The following is a 22,240-nucleotide window of genomic DNA, read 5'->3' as shown; positions in this document are numbered from 1 at the left end:
CTTTTGGCTCGGGAACGCTACTCCAGCAGCGCCCGGTTTTGAGAAAAAACCCACTGTAAATAAGCTACGCTTACGCTATTTTTAATATAGCTTTTATTTAATTATAGTAACGTTATTAAGAACTTATAATAAGTAATTGGGCTATTATTATGGGTTATATAAGTATTATTTAACGCTTATATAATAGTAATAATAGCTAGACTATTAATTAGTCTCGGCGAATAATAGACTAAACTCTAGTCGTAATAATACTAGGTTTCGTCAAAGGAAATTATTTTTTTAGAAGCGAAGCGCTGTTCGAGTTCGGAATCACCACCTTATCAAGTGAATGCATAGTCCATTTCATGAACATGATTTTAATACGAGTATTGGTTGAAGTATTAATTATATGTTTATGTGCGAGTTAATTGATGTTGCATGAAATACGTGTTAAAGAACATACCTGGTTATATATGATGATTTAGGATAAATAGTAAACCTAAATTAATTATAAGGAATATTGGGTAGTATTTTCTTACGAGTATAAGTGAGTTATACTCAAAGAATAGAACTTTAGTATATGTCATTGATCCGGGAGCATGGATCAGACACAATCATTGTCCATAGTCTGAGAGTATGGATTGGACATAGTCAACTGTCATTAATCCGGGAGCATGGATTAAGACATAGTCAATTGTCCTTAGTCTGGGAGTATAGATTAAGATATAGTCAGTCGTCCTCAGTCCGGGAGTATGGATAGGACATAGTTATTCGTCGTTAATCCGGGAGAATGGATTTACACATAGATACTTGTCCCCAATCCGAGAGTATGGAATGGGCACAATTATTAATCCGAGAGCAGGAATTAGATCCGAGATTATGGGTTAAGTGTAACGCCCGCAGATCCGGGCTAGTCAATTTAGAGGCAATAGGGGTCGAAAACGACTTTTTGACAAAAAGATTGTTTAGAATAAATAATCTTAACCAAGTTGTAGAATATGTCACAGGGTTTCCGTACATATAAAGAACGCCGAAATCCGAGTTATAACGAAGAAGTTATGACCCGTCGAAGTTTCGCGTCGGAACCGGCACGGCGCCGAGAAGCGTAAATAGTAAATTTATGATAGAGCGAGATTTAGATTTAGCGCTCTAAACGAAAGTCGTAGAATATGTTAAACTAAGAACTTCGATAAAAAGAACGCCCAAATCTGACTTCGTATGAAGAAGTTACGATTTTTCGAAGTTTCGGATTAGTAGTGTACAGTCCGAAATTCGAATATTAGATCGAGCGATTTTTAGCCGACACAACCTAAACGATAATTGAAGATCTCATTATTAGTAGTGTAACAATAAAAAGACAGACGAAAATGAACATCGGATGAAGAAGTTATGAGATTTTAACGGACCAATCCTGTCCCGACCTGTTAAAAATATAACTTTAAAAATAAAGTCAAAATTAGCCGACGGAGTCTAAATGAAAGTTGTAGAGTACGTCTCCACCTACGCGTGGATATAAATAACGTCAAAAACGGAGTTCGTATGAACGAGTTACAAATTATAATAACATATTTACGTATTAAAATAAAGTATAAATCATATATACGTACACATATATATACATATGTATATATCATTAGAAAGGTATCGACGATGCGGTCATTATAAGACTAATGTTGAGTTCTTTCGACATTAGTTTAGTGCAAATATCATTAAATCTATTTAAAATAGTATTATAAAGGGGTGTTTAGTTGTTTATATAACTATAAGGTCATTAAGTAATTATGGAGGGTAGTTTTTGTAAATTCAATTACTATAAATAAGATGCTTGGGCTCTCATATTTCTTGCACCATTCTCTTGATTCAAGAGTCTTTCTCTCCTTATCCCCCGAGCATTTCGGTCCCTCGTGATTCGACTTTTCTTTCTGTAGTTTTAGTATAGTAAAGTGAGCGCTGAAGCGCTGCACGAATCTTTCTTAGAAAGATTCAGCGACGAAGTTCTGCCCCTACAGAGCCCGACTCCTAGCTAAAATCCCCTTGTAAGTAAGTTATGCTTATCCTATTTTAAATATAGTTTATATTTAAAATTAGTATTGTTATTATAAATTTATAATAAATATTTGAGCTATTATTATGAATTATATAAGTGTCGTTATAATATCTTTTTAACTACTCGTGGTACGGGGAATCTGGTTTAAAGGGCCGCATAGGGTTGTTGAATTTCAGAAGTGCTATATGCCAAAATGGTCCTGCCCTCCGGTGTTTTATGTCTGGCCCCTGTCTGTACATAGTGGTTGGAAAGTATTGTTTAAACGCTTATATAATAATAATAATAATAAGACTAATAATTAGTCACGGTAAATCTTAGACTAAAATCTAGTGGTAATAATACTAGGTTTCGTCGAAGGAAATTATTTTAAAGTAAACGAAGCGCTGTCCGAGTACCGAGTCACCACCTTCTCAAGTGAGTGCATGGTCCCTTTCATCTTACACATAGATATGAAGTATTTTAATATAAATTACATGTTATGTGTGCATATTGTCTTAATACTTGCTGTCTATGCTGGTGAAAGATTTTTATACATGTTTTAAATGATTTAAACTGTATAAAGTATTTTATATCTACAAAATATGTTGCATAAAACATGGGTAGATGAATGATGAGGGATAAAAGCTGAAATAGAGGAACATTAGTAGTACGGACCTAGTGCCCTATAGGTAATACATTGGCAGCAGTGGACCAAGTACCCTATAGATGAGCACTGGCAGCTGCGCCACAACCCGTAGATGTTTTAGATCTACGGTAAACGTCCTAGCAGCTGCGCTCTAAGGACAGTATCAACAGCTGTGCCTAATAGGGAGCCTTATGACCATGACAGTGGCGTTAAAAGGTCAATACCGGCAGAAGCGCCTCATAGGAAATGTCCCAATTCTGGCAGCTGTGCCTAAGTGACAAGATTAGCAGCTGCGCTTGACCAAAGTGTCATTGGCAACAATGGACTTCATGTTGTTTCCTTAGGATGATCCTTAGGAATGAATGAATGAGAAATAGCTGATTTTTAGGGTAGATCCTTAAGAATAAAGAAGATAATGGGGATGGGTAATTGGGTTGATTATTTGATTGTTTAAACATAATAATTATATTATTGTGGGTTGAAAACCCTATGTACTCACCAGGTTTCCCAACCTGACCCACTCAGTTTATTTATATCACAGGTGTTGATATGAAGTGACACTACACTGAGAGATTTAAAGAGATGTAGATCACTAGTGTAAATAATTGTAAGTTCTGTTTATGCTTATGTTATTGTATTAACGATGACATCCCAAACGTTTTAAAATGAAATAAATACGTTTCTTCGAAAATGTTTTAATAACGTATTTACCATGTTTTTCTGGGAACAAATTCCGCAACATTTTTATAAAATGAAGTACTCTGATTTTTATAAAGCATAATCAACATCGGTCTTTTCTGGCCGTGAAAATGGGGATGTCACATTAAGTAAGAGGTAAAATTTAAGGTCCGAGAGTATGGATAGTCTTGTTGTAAGGATTAACGGGGCGGGGTAAGAGTTGCTTATGTATATATGGGGAAATTGTATATTTTGTGAGTTCTAAATTATATATATGATATAACATTATGTGATTGAAATCCTTATGTACTCACCAGGTTTCCCAACCAGACTCACTCGGTTTATTTATATCATAGGTGTTGATATGAAGTCACATTACACTGAGAGATTAAAGAGATGTAGATCACTAGTGTAAATGAATGTAAGTTATGTTTATGCTTATGTTTCTGTATTGACGATGACATCCGAAATGTTTTAAAATGAATAAAAATATATTTCATCGGAAATGCTTTGATAACGTATTTATCATGTTTTACTGGGAACAAATTTCGCAACATTTTTATTAAAAGAATCACTCTGATTTTTATAAAGCATAAACAAAAATCGGTCTTTTCTGGACTTGAAAATGGGGATGTCACACTGGTGTACACGGGGCGTAGATGAATCAAAAGGATCGCGGAGGCATGCACGTATGTGCAACATACAAGGTGGTACGCACAACTTACGTGGTCAGACCAAAAAAAAACCCTAATTTTAGGGTGCAAATCCTATATGATATCATTAGGTCCTAACTGTTAGACTCCTTATCAGCCTCTTATGTCCAGAAACCCTAAAATCGAGTCATATCTTCCATTGTTAAGTGTGTGAGCTTTTAGAGAGCTTTCGGTGTTCATTTTGTGCATCTTGAAGGAGTTGAAGAAGATAGAAGTTGCTTAGCCTTAAAAGGAGGTCTTGGATCCAAAACCTCTACCAATTTTTAATAAGTTTGAGGTATCAAGTTCTTATCTTGGTTGCTAGATGTTTAGATCTTCTTATTGGTTAAATAGTTATGTTTTTAGCCATGGTTTGGATGGATGTTAGGATTAGGACGTTCTAAAGGCTTATTCCTTCAGATCTAAGGTCTTCATGGACTCCTTTGGCATAAATGTGTCAACTTTATGGAGTTTAGGGGCTTCATGCATCCATTAAGTCCTTCATTAGGTCCTTTTTTAGCTTTAGATCTTCTTATGGTTATTCATGGACGTAAAGTTAGCAACTTTACGTGGTATTTTAGCTAAAATGGTTAGTTGGGCCATCTGATTTTGGTAGTTTTTGGGCCAAGTATGTTATTGGGTCTTGGACTAAGTCCCATGTGAAGGAGTTGGGCCCAATTGGAAATTAGGCCGTATTTTGGGCCTTGATGGATTGTTTAACTTTTGGGCCCACTGGATTGTAGTTACGGGCTTCATTCTTGGACCAAGCTAGATTAGGGGTAAAATGTTCTTTTTACCCCAAGTAGAGATTTTTGGTTATGATGTAGATCTCAAATGTTAATTAGTTTTTATGTGGCAATTGATAGCTCGGGGAGCTGTAGGACCAGCAGTCAGGATCACTCGTTTTATTCGACTTTTTGAGGTGAGTTTTCCTCACCAGGTTTAGCGGGTCGAAGGCACCAATGTTGGCCCATGTTTATGCTAGCTGTCTGTGTGACTCTTGCATGTGTGATGTGTTTATATGCTTTCTGGGCGGGGTCCGATGACCATTGTATGCTATGTATCTCTATGGTTATTGCATGTGTATGTGATTATTTGATATATGTTCTATGTATGTTGGGCGGGGCCCGATCTATTACCGAGCGGGGCTCAATGCCGGGTGGGGGCCGATGTCGGGAGGGGCTCGATTCCGAACGAGGCCCGAAGACAGGGCGGGACCCAATATATGTTTATTGTGTGTATGGTATGCAGTACTTTGAGGAACTCACTAAGTTTTGTGTTTATGGCTTTTAGTTTATGTTGCAGGTACTTCCGGTTCCAAGGAGAAGAGCTCAGGTTGACTGTGTCGCACACACCATATGGATTCTGTTTATGGGACACTCTAATTTTGATGTTGTTTGACATATTATTTGATCGAGATGTATAAACAATGTTTTGAAATATTGTTTTGCTTAAATCAAAAATGAAATTTTTGGGTCATAATTTTTGAATGTTTCAAGAACTTACTGGCAGAAGTTTAGGAGACTCTTAACCGAAAAAGAGTGGTTGTCAGAATCAGTAGCCGGAAATGAAGAAGAAGAAGGAAGCAAGAACAAGGTTATTTTATTTTATTTTATTTATTTGCAGGTGATGCGATGAAGAAGAAAATGAGGAAGTGGGTTTTTTCCCGATGTGTGTGATAGAGAAGGCGTACGATGGGTTGGTGTAGAAAGGGGGTAGGTGGATTTCGTTAATTCTTATTCATTAAAATAATAAATTATAAATAAAAAAGGGAAAAAAGAAATGAAAGGAAAATTTGTCTTTTTTACATTCATCAGGGACCTATTTCATGGGAAATTCTTAATTTTAGGACAAAATTCACAAAAAAATCCTAATTTTGGACCTTCCATGCAAGTTAAGAACTTTTTGGACATCATCCTTTTTTTTTGCAAACTACAATGACCAATTTTGCAAAGCAGAACGGGCAGTTCAATATTGAAAAACAAAATGTTCATAAGCAAATTTTCTAACAAGAATACCTCACCAATCTGCATAGATGGCGACGACTTTGTAAATGAACCACACGAAGAAGGTACCGTTATAGTTTCTTTATGTTTGACGTAGCTCATTCAATGTATTTTATTATGTTTGTTTTTTGAGAAATTTATGACCTTGAACCATAAAAAAAATTCAAGAATGCGAATGTAAAATGAAATGATATAAATTAATGAGGATAACACGGTTTGGCTGAATTATATTTAGAATAATACTGAAATATGAATACTAATCAAATAAAATTAGGACCCCGATTGCTAAATTTACATACTTTCTTTCTTTGAAAATTGTAGGGAAAAAACAAGAGGGTTGTCTTTCATGAGGAAGAACAAATAAAGAGAAAGAAAATACACGAAGGATCTGAAAGTAGAAAACTTGTGGATGAAGAAGAAAGAGACTAATTAAGAGATATTTAAAGAAAAGTAAAACCAATAACACAGTAGATGCTTACAAGAAAGTGGATGATGAGTTTAGCAAGATAAACAACAGATGTTACCAAACTCATTGTACCTAACAATGAAGTCATTATCCGTTTAACAAATAAAATGTTAATAAATATTGGTTTTTTAGGGTTGTTGAACATTCAAATGACAACATTACCATTGTAGCTAGCTTATTACTTGGTGAATAAGTTCGATGAAGAAATATTTTCTATAAGGGTGGAAAGTGAGTGTTTACATATAGACCAGGAAACAATAAATGCAATGCTAGGATTACCATTAGGAAATATAGATTTCAAAACACTTTCTGATTGTGATATCGTTGATGGTAAATATCACGAATGTAAAAAAAAAAATACGAGGAAAAACTCAATAACGAGAATTACCTTAAAATATAAGAGCAATAGGTAAAGCAAGCAACACCTTCTGAGTAAATTTAATTACGTAGTTCATGAACACCTTTGCGGGATCATGATTGAATGGATCATCAAATATTGCTTTTGTTAGAAAGCTAATAAAAGTTCTTGACTGAAAGACAGTTGATTGGTGTGGATATATGCTACATTGCTTGGAAATAAGCAAACTAAAATGGAGAGCTTCGACTGTATATTGGTCCATTAAAATTGTTGTGTAAAGTAATCGTAAATATAATGTTTCATGTTATTATAATGTAAATAACAATGCATATATTGTGTAGGAATATAATTTAATAAACAATGCATATAAAGTAATCGTAAATATAATATTTCCTACCAAGCCAGATGCTACAACTTTCTAGAAAGATTTTAAAGAAGTTGTTAATGGATAAAAATATCAAATTTCCTAACATGCAAGCCTTTAAAATAATAAACTCCAACCCTAAATCTAAAACAAGCCCAAAAAGGCTAGAACCTTCTTGCGTGGCTCAAAGAGAGTTTGAGCATGCCCAATTTTCACCTTATTGAGTCTAGAAAAGCCCCCCCCCCCCCCCCCCCCCCCCCCCCCAATCAACCGCTACACTTGGAGTTCTCCAAACTCCAACAAGGATACAAGTAAAAAGGAATACAAGAAATAAAGACCTAATAATGAGCCTAAAATGCATATTATATAAGCAAAATATGATAAATATTCAAACTTGAATACTTATAGAGCACAATATATATAACAATGAAGCTTAAACTCTTTTGGATCTAGATTCTAGTGTACAAAATCACTTACTTCTTCTTTAACATCACACCAAAAGCACCAAGAACACTTAAAATGAGGATAAGAGGATAGGGTTTAAGCTATATGATTTCCGAGAGATGGAGGATGGATGAATGAGAAAATCCTAAAAGTTAGAGCCTTTAAACAAGGTCAAAAAGCCGAGACCTGGGGTTTTGGGTTGTGGTGGCCACGCGTTGTAACCCACATAAGGTTGCATCGTGACTAATACATTTGTCATGCGTTGAAACCAACACCTTGTCGTATCGCAATGCCAACCAAAACCAAAATCGTATTTCATTAAGATAAATACATAACATACTTGGAAAAATGGGTTACAACTTGTACATCAATAAGTTCATCCACGAGTTACTTCATTTATATTCTATGACAAATGTATCTATTTTCTCTATTCCTCATCAATCTAAAGTTCATTTAACAACATCCATGTCAGATCCTCTCACTAAATCAACTTCATACATATAACTTATTAATAAGCTTCACTTTCTTATGCATACCAGGTTGGACTTTTCCTATGATATCTAACATTTGAGCCAATTTAATATAAAAAAATCTTGTTAATCTCATTGCAATGCAACCTTGTATGTTTTAAGATATATGAAGGGTACACTTTCTTAAGGTATATTCTTCAACAATCAGTCTACTTTAAACTTGGAAGCCTATTATGGTCCTCATTGGGCTGTATGCCTTATATCTTGCAGATCTATTAATAAGTATTTTATTTTACTTGGTGGCACTCCCATTTAATTGGAGTCAAAGAAACAACTCAACAAGTCATTGTTCCTCTTTTATCCGTTAAGGTTTGAGTATAAATCAATGAAAAGAGTTTGTGCTAAATTGTCATTGTCGAGTACACTCTTTGATGAATTACAAGCTCAATATTTCACACCAATACATCTTAAATGTCGAGTATACTCTTTGATGGATGATACATGGTACTAGTACCGGTACCGACATACCGAATCCTGAATTTTGTGTATTTAGAGTACCAAGTACCGTCCCATATTTTTAAATTCGGTACGGTTTGATACCGGTTTCAGTATGTTATCGGTACGAGATCGTGATTTGGAAAAAATTGTTCATCCCTAAGTCTTTAATAACCCAACCAATTGCAAACACATCACTAACCTATTGTACTTTGTTTTGAACTACTAAAAGATTGCAACAATAAAGTCCTTGTTAAAATGCAACAATTTTATATTTAGCCCGACTAATAATAAGAAACGCAACCAATAAAATCCGAAACCTGATCGAATCGACCAATAAGCTATCTATCCTACAATATACATCAACCTACACATCAACCTAGAAAGAGTATAATGAACAAATTGATATAAAAGAAATTGGGCCGATAAGTATTAGATTCCGGGCTTCCGGCCCAATAATATGATTTCGAGTGAAGAGTGAATACTTCCACAACCCAGGCCCAATTAGGGTTTCGCCTCCATATTAAGTTCATTTGGATAGCTCGGCCGCTGTTTCCCTTTGAACTTCTTCGGCACTGCTGCTACCCTGATAGGGTTCTAACAGAAGGTAAAGATCTTCCTTAGCCTCTCAATTTCATTCTCTCCTGTTATTTGCATCTTGATCTTATCATAATCGATTTTGTATGCTCCATTTCTTTGTACATTTGGAGCAGACGATGATAAATATTATGTAGTATACGATTGATGACCGGTTTAGGTTTTTTTATGTTTGTATGTAGTATACGATTGATGATGAAATTGATAGTTTATACTATGTTTTATGTCTGTGCAGAAGTGAAGTTTAAGGCAGCAACAGTTAACAACCATGAGGTATGTGTGTAGATTCAGCCATTTGAGTTTTTCCTTGTTTCAAAAACTTTTTACCTTCTATGCGACTCATGCTATACAGAGATTTTAACATTTGTTGCGAGTTTTTAATAATCGAATCAAATTTTTATTTGCTTAATCAAGATTATGTTTGCTTTCTGTAAGTTCTATTAACTTTTAATTCAACAATTCCTATAGACGTGTATTATTCTGGATCCATAGGAGATTTATAGTGTTGCTCTTCAAATTGAAACTATTTTCTCTCTGTTTCTATGCCGATTCTTATAAATGCGCTTCATTTCAAAACTAATTCACATATTTCAGCTGATTCACAACTAATTCAACAATTAATATCTCAATATCTGATTTCACAGTAAGCTTCAGAGTGAAGCCCTAAGAGAAGCCATTACTCAAATCACCACAGATGCAAAAGAGAAGAAGCGTAATTTCACTGAAACCATTGAACTCCAAATCGGACTCAAGAACTACGACCCACAAAAGGACAAACGTTTCAGTGGAACAGTGAAATTGCCTCACATTCCTAGGCCTAAATTGAAAGTTTGCATGCTTGGAGATGCCCAACATGTTGAAGAGGTAAGCCCTTGTTCTTTCTAATCTTTCAGATTAAACTCTCATTATCTCAAATTAATCTCTTTGAAGTTTCATTTAACATGTTCTTGAATACTTGTATAGGCACAAAAGATTGGACTTGAATACATGGATGTTGAAGGGCTCAAGAAGCTGAACAAGAACAAGAAGCTTGTGAAAAAGCTTGCAAAAAAGCACCAAGCTTTTTTGGCTTCTGAATCTGTCATTAAGCAGATTCCTCGTTTGTTAGGCCCTGGTCTTAACAAAGCAGGTAGAGTTTTTTTTATAAACATAGTTTTAAACTTTTTATAACATATGAAATCTTTTTTTTTTACTTATTTTTGTATTAAAAATTCAGGAAAATTCCCAACACTTGTTTCTCATCAAGAATCCCTTGAAGCAAAAGTGAATGAAACAAAAGCAACTGTGAAATTTCAATTGAAGAAGGTTTTGTGTATGGGAGTTGCTGTTGGAAACTGCAGCATGGAAGAGAAGCAGATTTTCCAGAATGTTCAAATGAGTGTTAACTTTCTTGTTTCATTGTTGAAGAAAAATTGGCAAAATGTGAGTTCTCTTTTTTAATAATTTATTTTTTTTTTAAAAAAAGTTTTTGAAACTAATTGTTGTTGTTTGGATGATTGATAACAGGTGAGGTGTTTGTATTTGAAGACAACAATGGGAAAGCCAGTGCGTATTTTTTAGGTTGTTTTTTTTTTGGGATTTGTTTTTGTTTGGAGACAAAGATTAGTGTATTGAGTACTTGGAAGCAATTTTTGCTTTATGTTTTTTTGGTTTTGTTGGATGTTTAATTTTTAAATGTATTGGATTTTGGTAATGAGCATTATGTTTTAATATGGTCTACTTATTGATAAAGTTAACATGAAGTAGCTTATTTAAAAGTGTTTATGTATCTTGATAAACATAAGCGAAATTTGTGAAATTTAAAAAAGGTAAAAAAGTCAGTTTTAATGAAATTTTCAGTTATGCATTAAAACTATTGTGCATCTAAATATCGATGGGTTTTCCAAAACTTTATATTATGATACAAATAAAAAAGTATTTTAAAAAGTAAATCAAATTTCTTGTAAGAGTTGTGAAAACCATGGCTATTTTTGAAATAGTTTTATTTTTATATATGATAAAAAATCATTTAAAGGAAACACCAGTTATTTTAGTAAATTTCTTTACGTATTAATTGAGTGAGAAAGAAGGTGGCTTTGTTACGAATAGACGAAATGAAGAATACCTATTAGTCATGGCTAAGAGCCACTCAATCATTTGTAGACTTGTAGGGCCCTTTTTTAGCTATAAAAACCTCTTATGTGATCAATTTAGACTTTGGGTCTTTGGTTCTTCCAATTGAATTAATTTAGTAAAAGTATATTAATAATAATTAGCTGTGTGAAGCATATTATTAGATACTAAATGAAAATTTGTTAGGAACTAACATCAAAGCTCGATTACAATGATACCAATGTACAAAAAGTACAACAACAACCTTTTACCAAAAAATGTTACATTTTTATGGAACAATATAACTGTTGTATGAAAAGAAAAAGCACACTTATAAAGATTAATGTTATATAAGAGCATAATTGATCCGAGTTTAGTTTTAAGGCGATATAGATCTTTATTATACCAAGTACAGAATGTTGAACACGAAGTATCATATAACAAAAGATAGCCTTATACGAATCCAACTGTAGTCACGAGCTTAATGTGATCGACTACTAAATATTACTTTATTTATTAGCAATTCTTTTTCTCTAAACAAATTATTCCTTATTGAATGGAGACAAACTAAAACCTTGGAGTTTGTGGTAAATTGCAATAAAATATATGACAGATGACAATAATTCATATAACCCCCTGAAGTCTATACAAAATAAACAAGCAATACTAAACATTATATATTTAACAAATCTTCTTGTTCGAGTTGTAGTTTCCAAATGTTCAAACTAGACCTAAAATCAAAATATATACTTCGAGGGCAACTCATTCGTTAATATATGAGCACATTGGTGAGAAGACACGACATCTACAACTCTAATGTGGCAAAGGTCATGTAATTTTAAAATTAAAAAGAAATAATAAATTGTACCACTTGAACTTCCTACATGTAGGACCAAACCAACCTCAGGTCCAATCACATGGGGGATAAATCATGGAGCGCTAGTGATATGTTAGAAAAACAATGTTTGAACCTTGAACTCCTATATGGAATTTCGCACCTCGACTGATAGGTTCCTATCGTTTGGGTTACAATATATACCACAAAAGAATATCGTTGCACAAGACAAAGGGATTAGAAGTTAAAGAAGAAGATTGTGAAACCAAACAGCCTCTACAACGACAACATCGTAACATTCAAATTTGACACCGAAACAAGAGACAACTTGTTATCATCAAGAAAGACACAATAAACATATATAGATCGATGTGTTCATGACATCCCACTAACTTTATGTCGATGTAAGAGACCAAACGAAATACCACTCACGGATGAAGTTGAAGACAATGCCTGAGAGTGCCTTGAAGATAGCAAATGATGCATTTTAGCACATTCATATAGTGCTGACGTGGATCATGCATATAGACGCAAGCTTGGTAGACCACATAAGTTATTTCAGGATGAGGAAAGTTCGATTCGAATAGGAACACCAAATGGGATACAATAAAGAGTTGTATTTGAAAGTAGTTTACTGTTAGAGGGAAATGTGGATTTTATGTTTGTATGTGTTATGAGGATTGCACGAGAGCACATTCAAATGTTTTTGTATTACCATAAAACACATATTAAGAAAGAAAGAGTCTAGAATTTGAGGGAGGTCATAATTTGGTTAAAATACAAGAGATGACATAAGTTAGTAATTGTAAATTTGATTGAAAGGAAAGAGATGAAAACTTAATCATGGTGAATGATGCAATAAGAATAATGTCATTAACATGGAGAAGTAGATAGATAATGTCATGCCTGTGATGAAACATGAAAATGGAAGTATCGAATTTGTTACCATGGAAATGTAAGGAAGAAAGATAAATAACAAACCGGTGATACTAACAACGAGATGCTTGTTTGAGGCAATAAAAATCTTTTTTAAGTCGACTAACATGTTTTAGAAAAGAGGAATGAATATAAATTGGACATTGTTGATCAGGTCAATATTCATGAATGCATTTTTAACATCATGCTACCATATCAGCCAACAATGAGAGACAATAAAAAAGAATTGATACTCGAAACGGTTTGCTTAACATTAATCTGAGTGTTTTGGACTTATCGGAATTCATTGGTCTTCAGAAACGAGAAGTTTAGAAAAGATATGATGTTTGAGTCTGAAAAGTTTACAACGTCAAAACACTCTCACAGGCCACATTGGAGATTCGATGTACCATCATCGAGTAACTTAGGTTGTGTTTGGCGCGCCACAACTAGCTTATTTTTTGAGCGTTTTTATGTTATCATGTTTGATAAGCCAAAAAGTAACTTATAAGCTAACTTTTTGAAAAACTACTTAGAATTGCTTTTTAGGAGCTTTTTTTAAAATTTCTCAACTACACCCTTAATTAATTATAGAAACACATACTCTTACATCCTTTTATATAATTTTATATATTTCAGCTAGCTTTTCAGTTAGTTTTATCAAATATTATTTTTTATTAGGTAGTTTTTTATTTAACAGTTAACTTTTCAGCTAACAACTATATTTTCAGCCAGTACACCAAACATAGCCTTAGTATTAATATGAAATATAATTGAATAGTTTATTTGAAAACTTTTTATTTTTTGTTATATAATTTAAAGGGAAAAACAAAACTTATATTTGTATAAAGTATAAACAAAGATTTAACTCTTTTTAAACAATTAAAAAAAAAAAGAAAAAAAGAAGCGGCGAGTTTGTCTGTGCAGTTAGGGTATCATTTGGTTTAACTCAATTCTTCGTCTCTCTATAGATGCCAAACGCCACCTTCCAAGTTCCAACCCCCTTCTCCTCTCTATAAATAAACCCTCCTTCTCAATTTTGCATAAACCTCGATTCCTCCGCTTCATTGCATTTCTCTCCCGTAAGTATCTTCAAATCCTGTTTTTCTCTGATCTGTTCTTCTTATGCTATTTTTATTTTCGTCCAGAGATCTTCATAGTTAATGCCGTAGTTTTCTGTATTATGTGTATCTGTTCATGTCCTTATGGTTGGTAATTAATTCATGTGTGTTCTAATCTTAGATGTAAGTTGATATCGTCATGAAATTATCATCCGAGTTTGATTAGATCTGTTTCAGCGGTGTTCCTTTTCGAATCGCGTGTACTGTAGCTTTTTGCGTCAATCGATACTTCGACATATAGCGAAAAAAATTGAACTTGATTTGATTCACCTTCTAACTTTGGAAGTAGAAATTTACAAAATTGGGGAAAACTTTTTGTTTGCGATGAGAGCTTACATGCATGAGAAATTACTTGTTGAAATCTATAAAGGATTGCGAAATCTACATAGATCATGTCTTTGATACATTCAATTGTTATCATTTACATAGCGAATTGAAGCCCTAAGTTTCGAATGTTTTTCAGGTCACAAAATGTCGGCCATCAGACTTACTACCCCAACCACCATCATAACCACACGCAAAACCTCCACCACCCCCAGCGCTTTCCTAAAATCCCCCTCCACTCTTCCATCAATCAAGAGCATCTCAAAAGCTTTTGGCTTGAAATCAGGGTCGTCTTTCAGGACGACAGCCATGGCGACATACAAAGTCAAGCTAGTTGGACCAGATGGAGAAGAGAATGAATTTGAAGCACCTGATGATTGTTACATTCTTGATTCAGCTGAAAACGCTGGAATTGAGCTGCCATATTCTTGCAGAGCTGGAGCGTGTTCAACCTGTGCTGGAAAGATGGCTACTGGATGTGTTGACCAGTCTGATGGGTCTTTTCTTGATGATAATCAAATGAAAGAGGGATACTTGTTGACTTGCATTTCTTACCCTACTTCTGATTGTGTGATTCATACCCACAAAGAAGGTGATCTTTATTGAGTTTGGTATGTTTTTCTGATTATGTTGGTTCTTGTTTATTATCTGGATTTTGAATTGTTTGTGGTAGTAGGTTTTGAAACTTTGTTGTCTAGAATCAAATGTGTTTTTATGATGCGGAATGTTAGTTTTTGTTGTTAGTAATAACTGATTAAGTGAAATTAAAACTTGTTTCTGATCTTGAATTAAGGTAAAGAAATATTATTTTCTTAATGCATATCTATTCCTAATATTCCAATAAGGACACCTTAATGGTTATGGAATAACATCAGTTTGATCATCTTAAAATGTATGAAGTTCAAAGTTGAATAAACAATTTGTAAGTAACAATAAATTTGGTGTTATGTTATTTCGAAACAGTGTAAAAATGGCGATGAATTTGAGCAATTTTACATTTAAATTTCATGTAAAACTGAAATTTGGTGTTGAGTTGACTAGTTGAGATACCTAAGCAACAAGTGCGACATGAAAGCGCAAGAAGAATCCAAATTGAGTCATTGTAAGTTTAGCTTGGTGTTTAGATTTAAACTTGAAGAAATTCAATTAATTAGCTCAAATCATGTTATGACATGGGTTTGCCTACCCCTAAAAAAAATTGTAGATTTAATGAACGTTTTCATATAATCAATGCATTTGGGAAGTTAAGATTCCATTACCATGATAAATAATATTGATCTTATTACAACTATTTATGGGTCGACTTGTCTTTAAAAAAAAAACAAAGAGATTTGCCCTGTTTATGTAGAACTAGATGTGAGACATGTATATTATACGGGTTGATTTAAAAAATGATTAAACTTAAAGTATAAAAATGAAATATTTTTTAATGTACAACTTTAAAATAAGAAAGAAAGAAACGTATTTATTATAATTTAATATTATATATATATATATATATATATATATATATATATATATATATATATATATATATATATATATATATATATATATATATCCCTATACTAATAAAAGAGTAGTCATTTTGTCATATGTCATTATATTAGACCTCTTAATTAATATGATGCCACTTGGCAATCTATTAGTTCTTCATTTTAAATTTATTAGACCTCTTAATTAATGTGATGTTATTTGTCAATGTATTATTTTTCTTCATTTTAAATTTTAAATTTTATATTATTGTTTTCATTAATTCACAAATAAAAAATGTCTAATATATATTAAAAATTAATTATATATATTTATTTAAATCAACGATTATAATTTCACAAAACTAATAAAAACATATCGTGATTAATAATTTATTTAAAATAATTAATTATTAATTTTGAGGTTTTACTATAAAATTTCAATTAATTTTATAACCGTGGTTTCCACGGGTTATAAACTAGTATATATATATATATATATATATATATATATATATATATATATATATATATATATATATATATATATATATATATATATATATAATACTTTACATTTATAAGTATATGACTTTAGTTAAAAATTAAAACAAACCAAAAATTGATAAGTGGATAATATTTATTTCAAAATTACCACAAAATGACAAGTGTCAAAACTTATGAGAAATTGACAAGTGACAAAAAAACCTTCATTCGTTAAGGAGGATATGAGTTATATAGGAGTGCTAAGCAGCTGAGAATTGAAATGAATTGAACACATGGGTTGGTCTGATTGGGCCTGATTGGGCTAGGCCGGTTTTGTATCAGATACTCTCAGTAGAAGAAACATTTCTTGTGGTTTGGACTCAGTGACCAGTAGTCTTTGACTGGGCCGATGTTTTTATTGGACCAGCCCGATATTGGGGGAATTCTATAAAATTGATTTTTCGTCTTCGTCTTGTAAAATATACTTGAAACTAGCAGTGTACAAACAAACCCATTTGAAGAAAAACGAGGAAGTCGAACCAGACTGGTTTATGGAAAAGCCGGTTTGATAGAAATCAATTCAGTTTCAAACCGAACCGATTGTTAGTATAATTTTGAGTGGATTGAAATTGCTTTTGGTTAAAACCGTGTTAAACAATCCTGAATGCAAAGAAACATTTTTTTTTAAATGTAGAAAATGTCGTTGTGAACCTCTAAACAAACCTGAGTGTCCGAAAACATTACTTCATGATGTAGCAATAAGTTTTTATTTTGATCAAATGTGATAATTTTGTCTAATTCAACCAATTTTCTTTATATTTTGATCAATGTGATAATTTTGTCTGATTCAACCAATTTTCTTTATATGATTTTTAACCAATCGTAATGGGTTCTATATGTCACAAAATGGCTATGCTTATGGAATCATCATTACTTGAGATGCTATTATTGTTGAATTAAGTGTCTAAGTCCATAATTATAATTGATATGTACTTAAATTGATAGTAACACAGTCCTTTTGGGTTGTCCTTATACTAGCAATTGAACATGATGACTTTTGGAGAAAGATGTTGAATTTATTATTTGATTAATAAATTGAAATAAATGATTTATTAATTCATTATGAAAATAATATATTAATTAGAACTCATATTATTTAATTAATAGTTAATCAAAAATTAATTGGAATTAATTTTATGATTAATTGTATTAATTAAAAGTACATGGCTGTTTGGCAATTTATTGATAGTTGAGAAATTGAGCTCTAGAACCCTCCTATAAGGGTTGGACGAAAACTTCTAGGAAGGACCTAGAATTTTCGTCCAAGGCCTATTGGATGGAAGTTCTTGGGCTGCTTAGGCCTTAAGCTAAGGAATTAAGGTTTCATCCTTAAAACCCTAACTTTAGCTCTAAGCTACCTTAGTTATATAAAGGGCTATACCCCTTCATAATTTCGACCACTCTTAACCCTAGAAGAATAGCCGAATTTGTCAAGCCTTCTCCTCCTCTATCCTCTCTCATCCTTTTGCTTAGTGTGAGTGTGAGCCATTAGAGGTGTTACACTTGTGACACTTGCTCTCAAGTTTCAAGAGATATTGGATTCGAATTGTTATTACTACATAACAATTAAAGGTATGATTACTATCTCTTGTTGTGATTTTCGAAAACAGTATATGCCTCATAGGGTTTTCCTTTTGATGTTCAATACTTGTATGTTCAATTAGAGAAAACATAGATCCAAGAATATTAGGGTTGCATGCACACATAGGGATTGTTTGTTATGCTCAAAACCCATCTACTATAAGGTGGGACAAGTATATATTAAACTCAATACCTTGGGTTAGGATGAAGAATTAGCCTACACTGGTTACAGACTAGCTAATTCAAATGATATATCATTGTGCCCGAACTTTATTATGTGTGATTGTTATGCTATAAGATGAAGATATTGATTCTATTGAACATATATTTGTTTCTTGATCTTTAGCATGACAACTATGGTGTAAAGTTAGCATCTAATAAGAAATCCAATAACCAAACTTTACTACAGCTAATGGATGGTTTATGTGGGTGGATCAAACTCGACTAAAGAATGAACAAATATAATTATTGATGATGTTTTTCTTACAGTTTTTTGGGTCATATAAATTTATCAGAATGCTTGCCTCTTTGACACCAATAAGCCAAGACATAATGATTTATACGATAACATTGTTTTTCAATCGTTTTCTTTACGGTTTTACTGTGACATCCCCAATTTTCACGGCCAGAAAAGACCGATTTTGTTTATGCTTTATAAAATCAGAGTACTTCTTTTCATAAAAATGTTGCGGAATTTGTTCCCAGAAAAATACGATAAATACGTTATCAAAACATTTTCGAAGAAACGTATTTTATTCATTTTAAAACTTTTGGGATGTCATTGTCAGTATAGGAACATAAGCATAAACGGAACTTACATTTATTTACACTAGTGATCTACATCTCTTTAATCTCTCAGTGTAATGTGACTTCGTATCAACACCTGTGATATAAATAAACTGAGTGGGTCAGGTTGGGAAACCTGGTGAGTACATAGGGTTTTCAACCCACAATAATATAATTATTATGTTTAAACAATCAAACAATCAGCCCAATTACCCATTCCCCATTATCTTCTTTACTCTTAAGGATTTAACCTAAGAGTCATCTATCCTGCATTCATTTATTCCAAAGTCCCTTACTTCTATGGTCATAGGACTGAAACTAAATCCATAACTGCCAATGTTCGTTCGTAAAGCACTAATTCCATAGCTGCTATAGTCTACTCATCGGGTACTAAATCCATAGCTACCAGCGTTCATCTAATACGTACTAAGTCCATAGCTACCAATTCCTAACATGTACTAAATCCATAGCTACCAATTCCTAACAGGTACTAAATCCATAGCTACCAATTCCTATTAGGTACTAAATCCATAGCTACCAACGTCTAACAGGTACTAAGTCCATAGCTACCGGTGTTTGTCCAATAGGCACTAAGTCTATAGCTGCCAACGTATACTCTCATCATCTTATATCTCTCATCGTTCATCTACCTATGTCATACCCAACATATTCGTATAAAATACGTATACAATTTAAATTATTTAAAACATGTATAAAACGTTCATCCAGCATAGACAGCAAGTATTCAGATAATATGTACACATAGCACGTAGTTTATATAAAATACTTCATATCTATGTATAAGATGAAAGGGACTATGCACTCACCTGAAAGGTGATGACTCAGCACTCGGACAGCGCTTCGATACTTTCAAAACGATTTTCCTTCGATAAAACCTAGTACCAATACCACTAGGGTTTAGTCTAACGATAACCGCGACAGATTAATTAGTCTGACTATTATTAAGCGTTAATAACACTCAATATAACTCATAATAATAGCCCAAATAATTATTTTAAGGACCTAATAACATTCCTATAATTATTTGAAAGCTATATTAAAAATTGCGTAAGCGCAGCACACTTACATCGAATTTTATTGAAAATCGGAACTTAACTGGAGCAGCGTTTCGAAACCGAAAGGCTCTTTTTCTCGGGACTCCGGGAGCCTCGGGGTTTCCCTTGGGTGCTAGGGAGGTTCCCTAGGGTTTAGAATTGTTTAGAACACTTAGAGAAAGAAAGAAGTTAGAGAGAGAGTGAAGAAAGGTGTGGAAAATGCGGAACCCTCGTCCTCCTTTTATACCCAGCGAGGCCTCGGATTACGCTGGGCGTAGTCCTTGGCTACGCTGGGCGTAGTGCTCGGATAAGCATGCCACCTCGGTTCCAGCTGTCTCGCACACCGGTCGGATAGAAGCGAAGGTACGCTCGGCGTACTAATCTCGGACGCTGGGCGTAGCGAAGTGCGACGTGTCGCAAATCCGAAGCGAGGCGTGATCAGCAAGCGACGGTCCAGATGCCGCCACGTCATCAGCTTCGCACCAGATTCGTGATTTTCTACTACGACTTCTAAAAATCATATCTTTCGCATACGAGCTTCATTTTCGACGTTCTTTATATCCACACGAAGGCAGGAACGTACTCTACAACTTTCGTTTAGACTTCGTCGGCTAATTTTGGCTCGATTTTAAATTTTATATTATTAACAGGTCGGGACAGGATAGGTCCGTTAAATTCTCATAACTGCTTCATCCGACGTCCGTTTTCGCCCATCTTTTTCTCGTTACGCTACTCTTAACGAGATCTTCGATTCTTGTTTAGGTCGTGTCGGCTAAAAATCGCTCGATCTAATATTCGAATTTCAGGCTGTACACTGCTAACCCGAAACTTCGATAAATCATAACTTCTTCATACGAAGTCAGATTTGGGCGTTCTTTCTATCGATGTTCTTAGTTTAACATGTTATACGACTTTTGTTTGGATCGCTAAGGCAAAATCTCGCTCTATCATAAATTCACTATTTACGCTTCCCGGTGTCGTGCCGGTACCGTCGCGAAACTTCGACGGGTCATAACTTCTTCGTTATAACTCGGATTTCGGCGTTCTTTATATGTACGGAAACCTTGTGACATATTCTACAACTTGGTTAAGATCATTTATTATAAATAATCTTTTCTCGAAAGGTCGTTTTCGACCCCTATTGCCTCTTTCTTCCTTCTCCTTCGACTATTCTATCTACCTGCAAGGTTGTCTCTTTCTCTGTCGCACAAAAGGGTTTTCTTGTTTGCAATTCCAATCGTGATGTGTGGTTTAACATTTGGGATAAGATCTGGAAGTCCCTGTTCTGAAATGTATTTCATTGATTCTTCCTAGAAATGGTTTTAAAATATTGATTTGTGTGAATTGTTGGTGATTTTAATGTCACCATGTCGTTTTATGTAACTGGAACTGACATGTGAGCTAAGGGGCTTCATAATTTGTACTCTAATATATGTACGGGTTCGTGCGGAGTGCACGCATGTATAAGATCAAATTAGAAGTTGGTTCAACTACATGTCGGAGGTTCGGGGGCAGCGTCCCTCAGTCCGGGGTTTCCAAAGGGGCGGGGTCTAGGGGCAGCGCCCCTAGCGGGGTCCAAGGATTATTATGGACTTTGTGACCAAATTACCCAAGGCAACAAATGGATTAGATACCATATGGGTAATAGTCGACAGGTTGACAAAATCCGCTAATTTCCTGCCAATAAAGGAATCATACAAGATGGAACGATTGACGAGAATCTACATCAAGGAAATCGTAAGACTCCATGGAGTACCAATATCTATCATCTCAGATTGAGATAGTAGATTTACTTCACGCTTTTGGCAATCGCTTCAGAAAGCTATGGGAACACAACTCAACATGAGCACTGCTTACCACCCACAAACGGATGGTCAAAGTGAGCGAACTATTCAAACGCTTGAAGATATGCTTCGAGCATGTGTGATATACTTTGGAAGGTCGTGGGATACCCACTTGCCTTTAATTGAGTTTTCGTACAACAACAGTTATCACTCAAGCATAAAAGTTGCTCCTTTTGAAGCATTAAATGGGCGTAAATGTAGATCACCGTTGTGTTGGACTGAGGTAGGTGGCACTTAGCTAGCAAGAGGACAGACACCAAACAATGCATTAACATGACCATAAATTACACGCGAAACAATAAAGAAGATAGTTCAAATCAGATCTTGACTTCAAGCATCACGAGACCGACAGAAGAGCTACGCTGATAGACAACGAAAGCCCTTGGAATTTCGAGTCGGGGATCAAGTGTTGTTAAAAGTCTCTCCCTGAAAGGGGGTGATTCGTTTTG

General features: G+C 34.1%; 2 protein-coding genes and 1 long non-coding RNA gene across 3 annotated transcripts; all 3 read left to right on the top strand.

Annotated features, from left to right (window-relative positions):
• Positions 1–1,882: 1,882 nt before the first annotated feature.
• On the top strand, positions 1,883–3,261 carry LOC128126568 (uncharacterized). Its single transcript, XR_008224537.1, has 3 exons — positions 1,883–2,019; positions 2,372–2,440; positions 3,193–3,261. It is a non-coding gene; the product is annotated as an uncharacterized LOC128126568 (long non-coding RNA).
• Positions 3,262–9,110: 5,849 nt separating this feature from the next.
• LOC111918493 (60S ribosomal protein L10a-1) lies at positions 9,111–10,933 on the top strand. The gene is made up of 6 exons (XM_023914152.3): positions 9,111–9,231; positions 9,457–9,494; positions 9,866–10,085; positions 10,185–10,350; positions 10,438–10,643; positions 10,728–10,933. Exons 2-6 carry the CDS (start codon positions 9,490–9,492, stop codon positions 10,779–10,781), a joined length of 651 nt encoding a protein of 216 aa, XP_023769920.1. The 5' UTR covers positions 9,111–9,231; positions 9,457–9,489; the 3' UTR covers positions 10,782–10,933.
• A 3,054-nt stretch (positions 10,934–13,987) lies between these two features.
• On the top strand, positions 13,988–15,225 carry LOC111918494 (ferredoxin, root R-B1). Its single transcript, XM_023914153.3, has 2 exons — positions 13,988–14,144; positions 14,647–15,225. The coding sequence occupies exon 2, from the start codon at positions 14,655–14,657 to the stop codon at positions 15,111–15,113; it is 459 nt and encodes a 152-aa protein (XP_023769921.1). The 5' UTR covers positions 13,988–14,144; positions 14,647–14,654; the 3' UTR covers positions 15,114–15,225.
• The last annotated feature ends 7,015 nt before the right edge of the window (positions 15,226–22,240 follow it).

The sequence above is a fragment of the Lactuca sativa genome, chromosome 1 (genome assembly GCF_002870075.4).
Source record: "Lactuca sativa cultivar Salinas chromosome 1, Lsat_Salinas_v11, whole genome shotgun sequence".
Taxonomy (NCBI): domain Eukaryota; kingdom Viridiplantae; phylum Streptophyta; class Magnoliopsida; order Asterales; family Asteraceae; genus Lactuca; species Lactuca sativa.
This window is presented reverse-complemented; position numbering and strand designations above follow the sequence as displayed.

Excerpts from the sequence above, each read along its gene's own strand:
- LOC111918494 (XM_023914153.3), top strand. The coding sequence starts at position 14,655 with ATGTCGGCCATCAGACTTACTACCCCAACCACCATCATAACCACACGC.
- LOC111918493 (XM_023914152.3), top strand. Across the intron at positions 10,351-10,437 it reads CCCTGGTCTTAACAAAGCAG|GAAAATTCCCAACACTTGTT; the intron begins GTAGAGTTTTTT and ends TTAAAAATTCAG. Across the intron at positions 10,644-10,727 it reads TGAAGAAAAATTGGCAAAAT|GTGAGGTGTTTGTATTTGAA; the intron begins GTGAGTTCTCTT and ends GATTGATAACAG.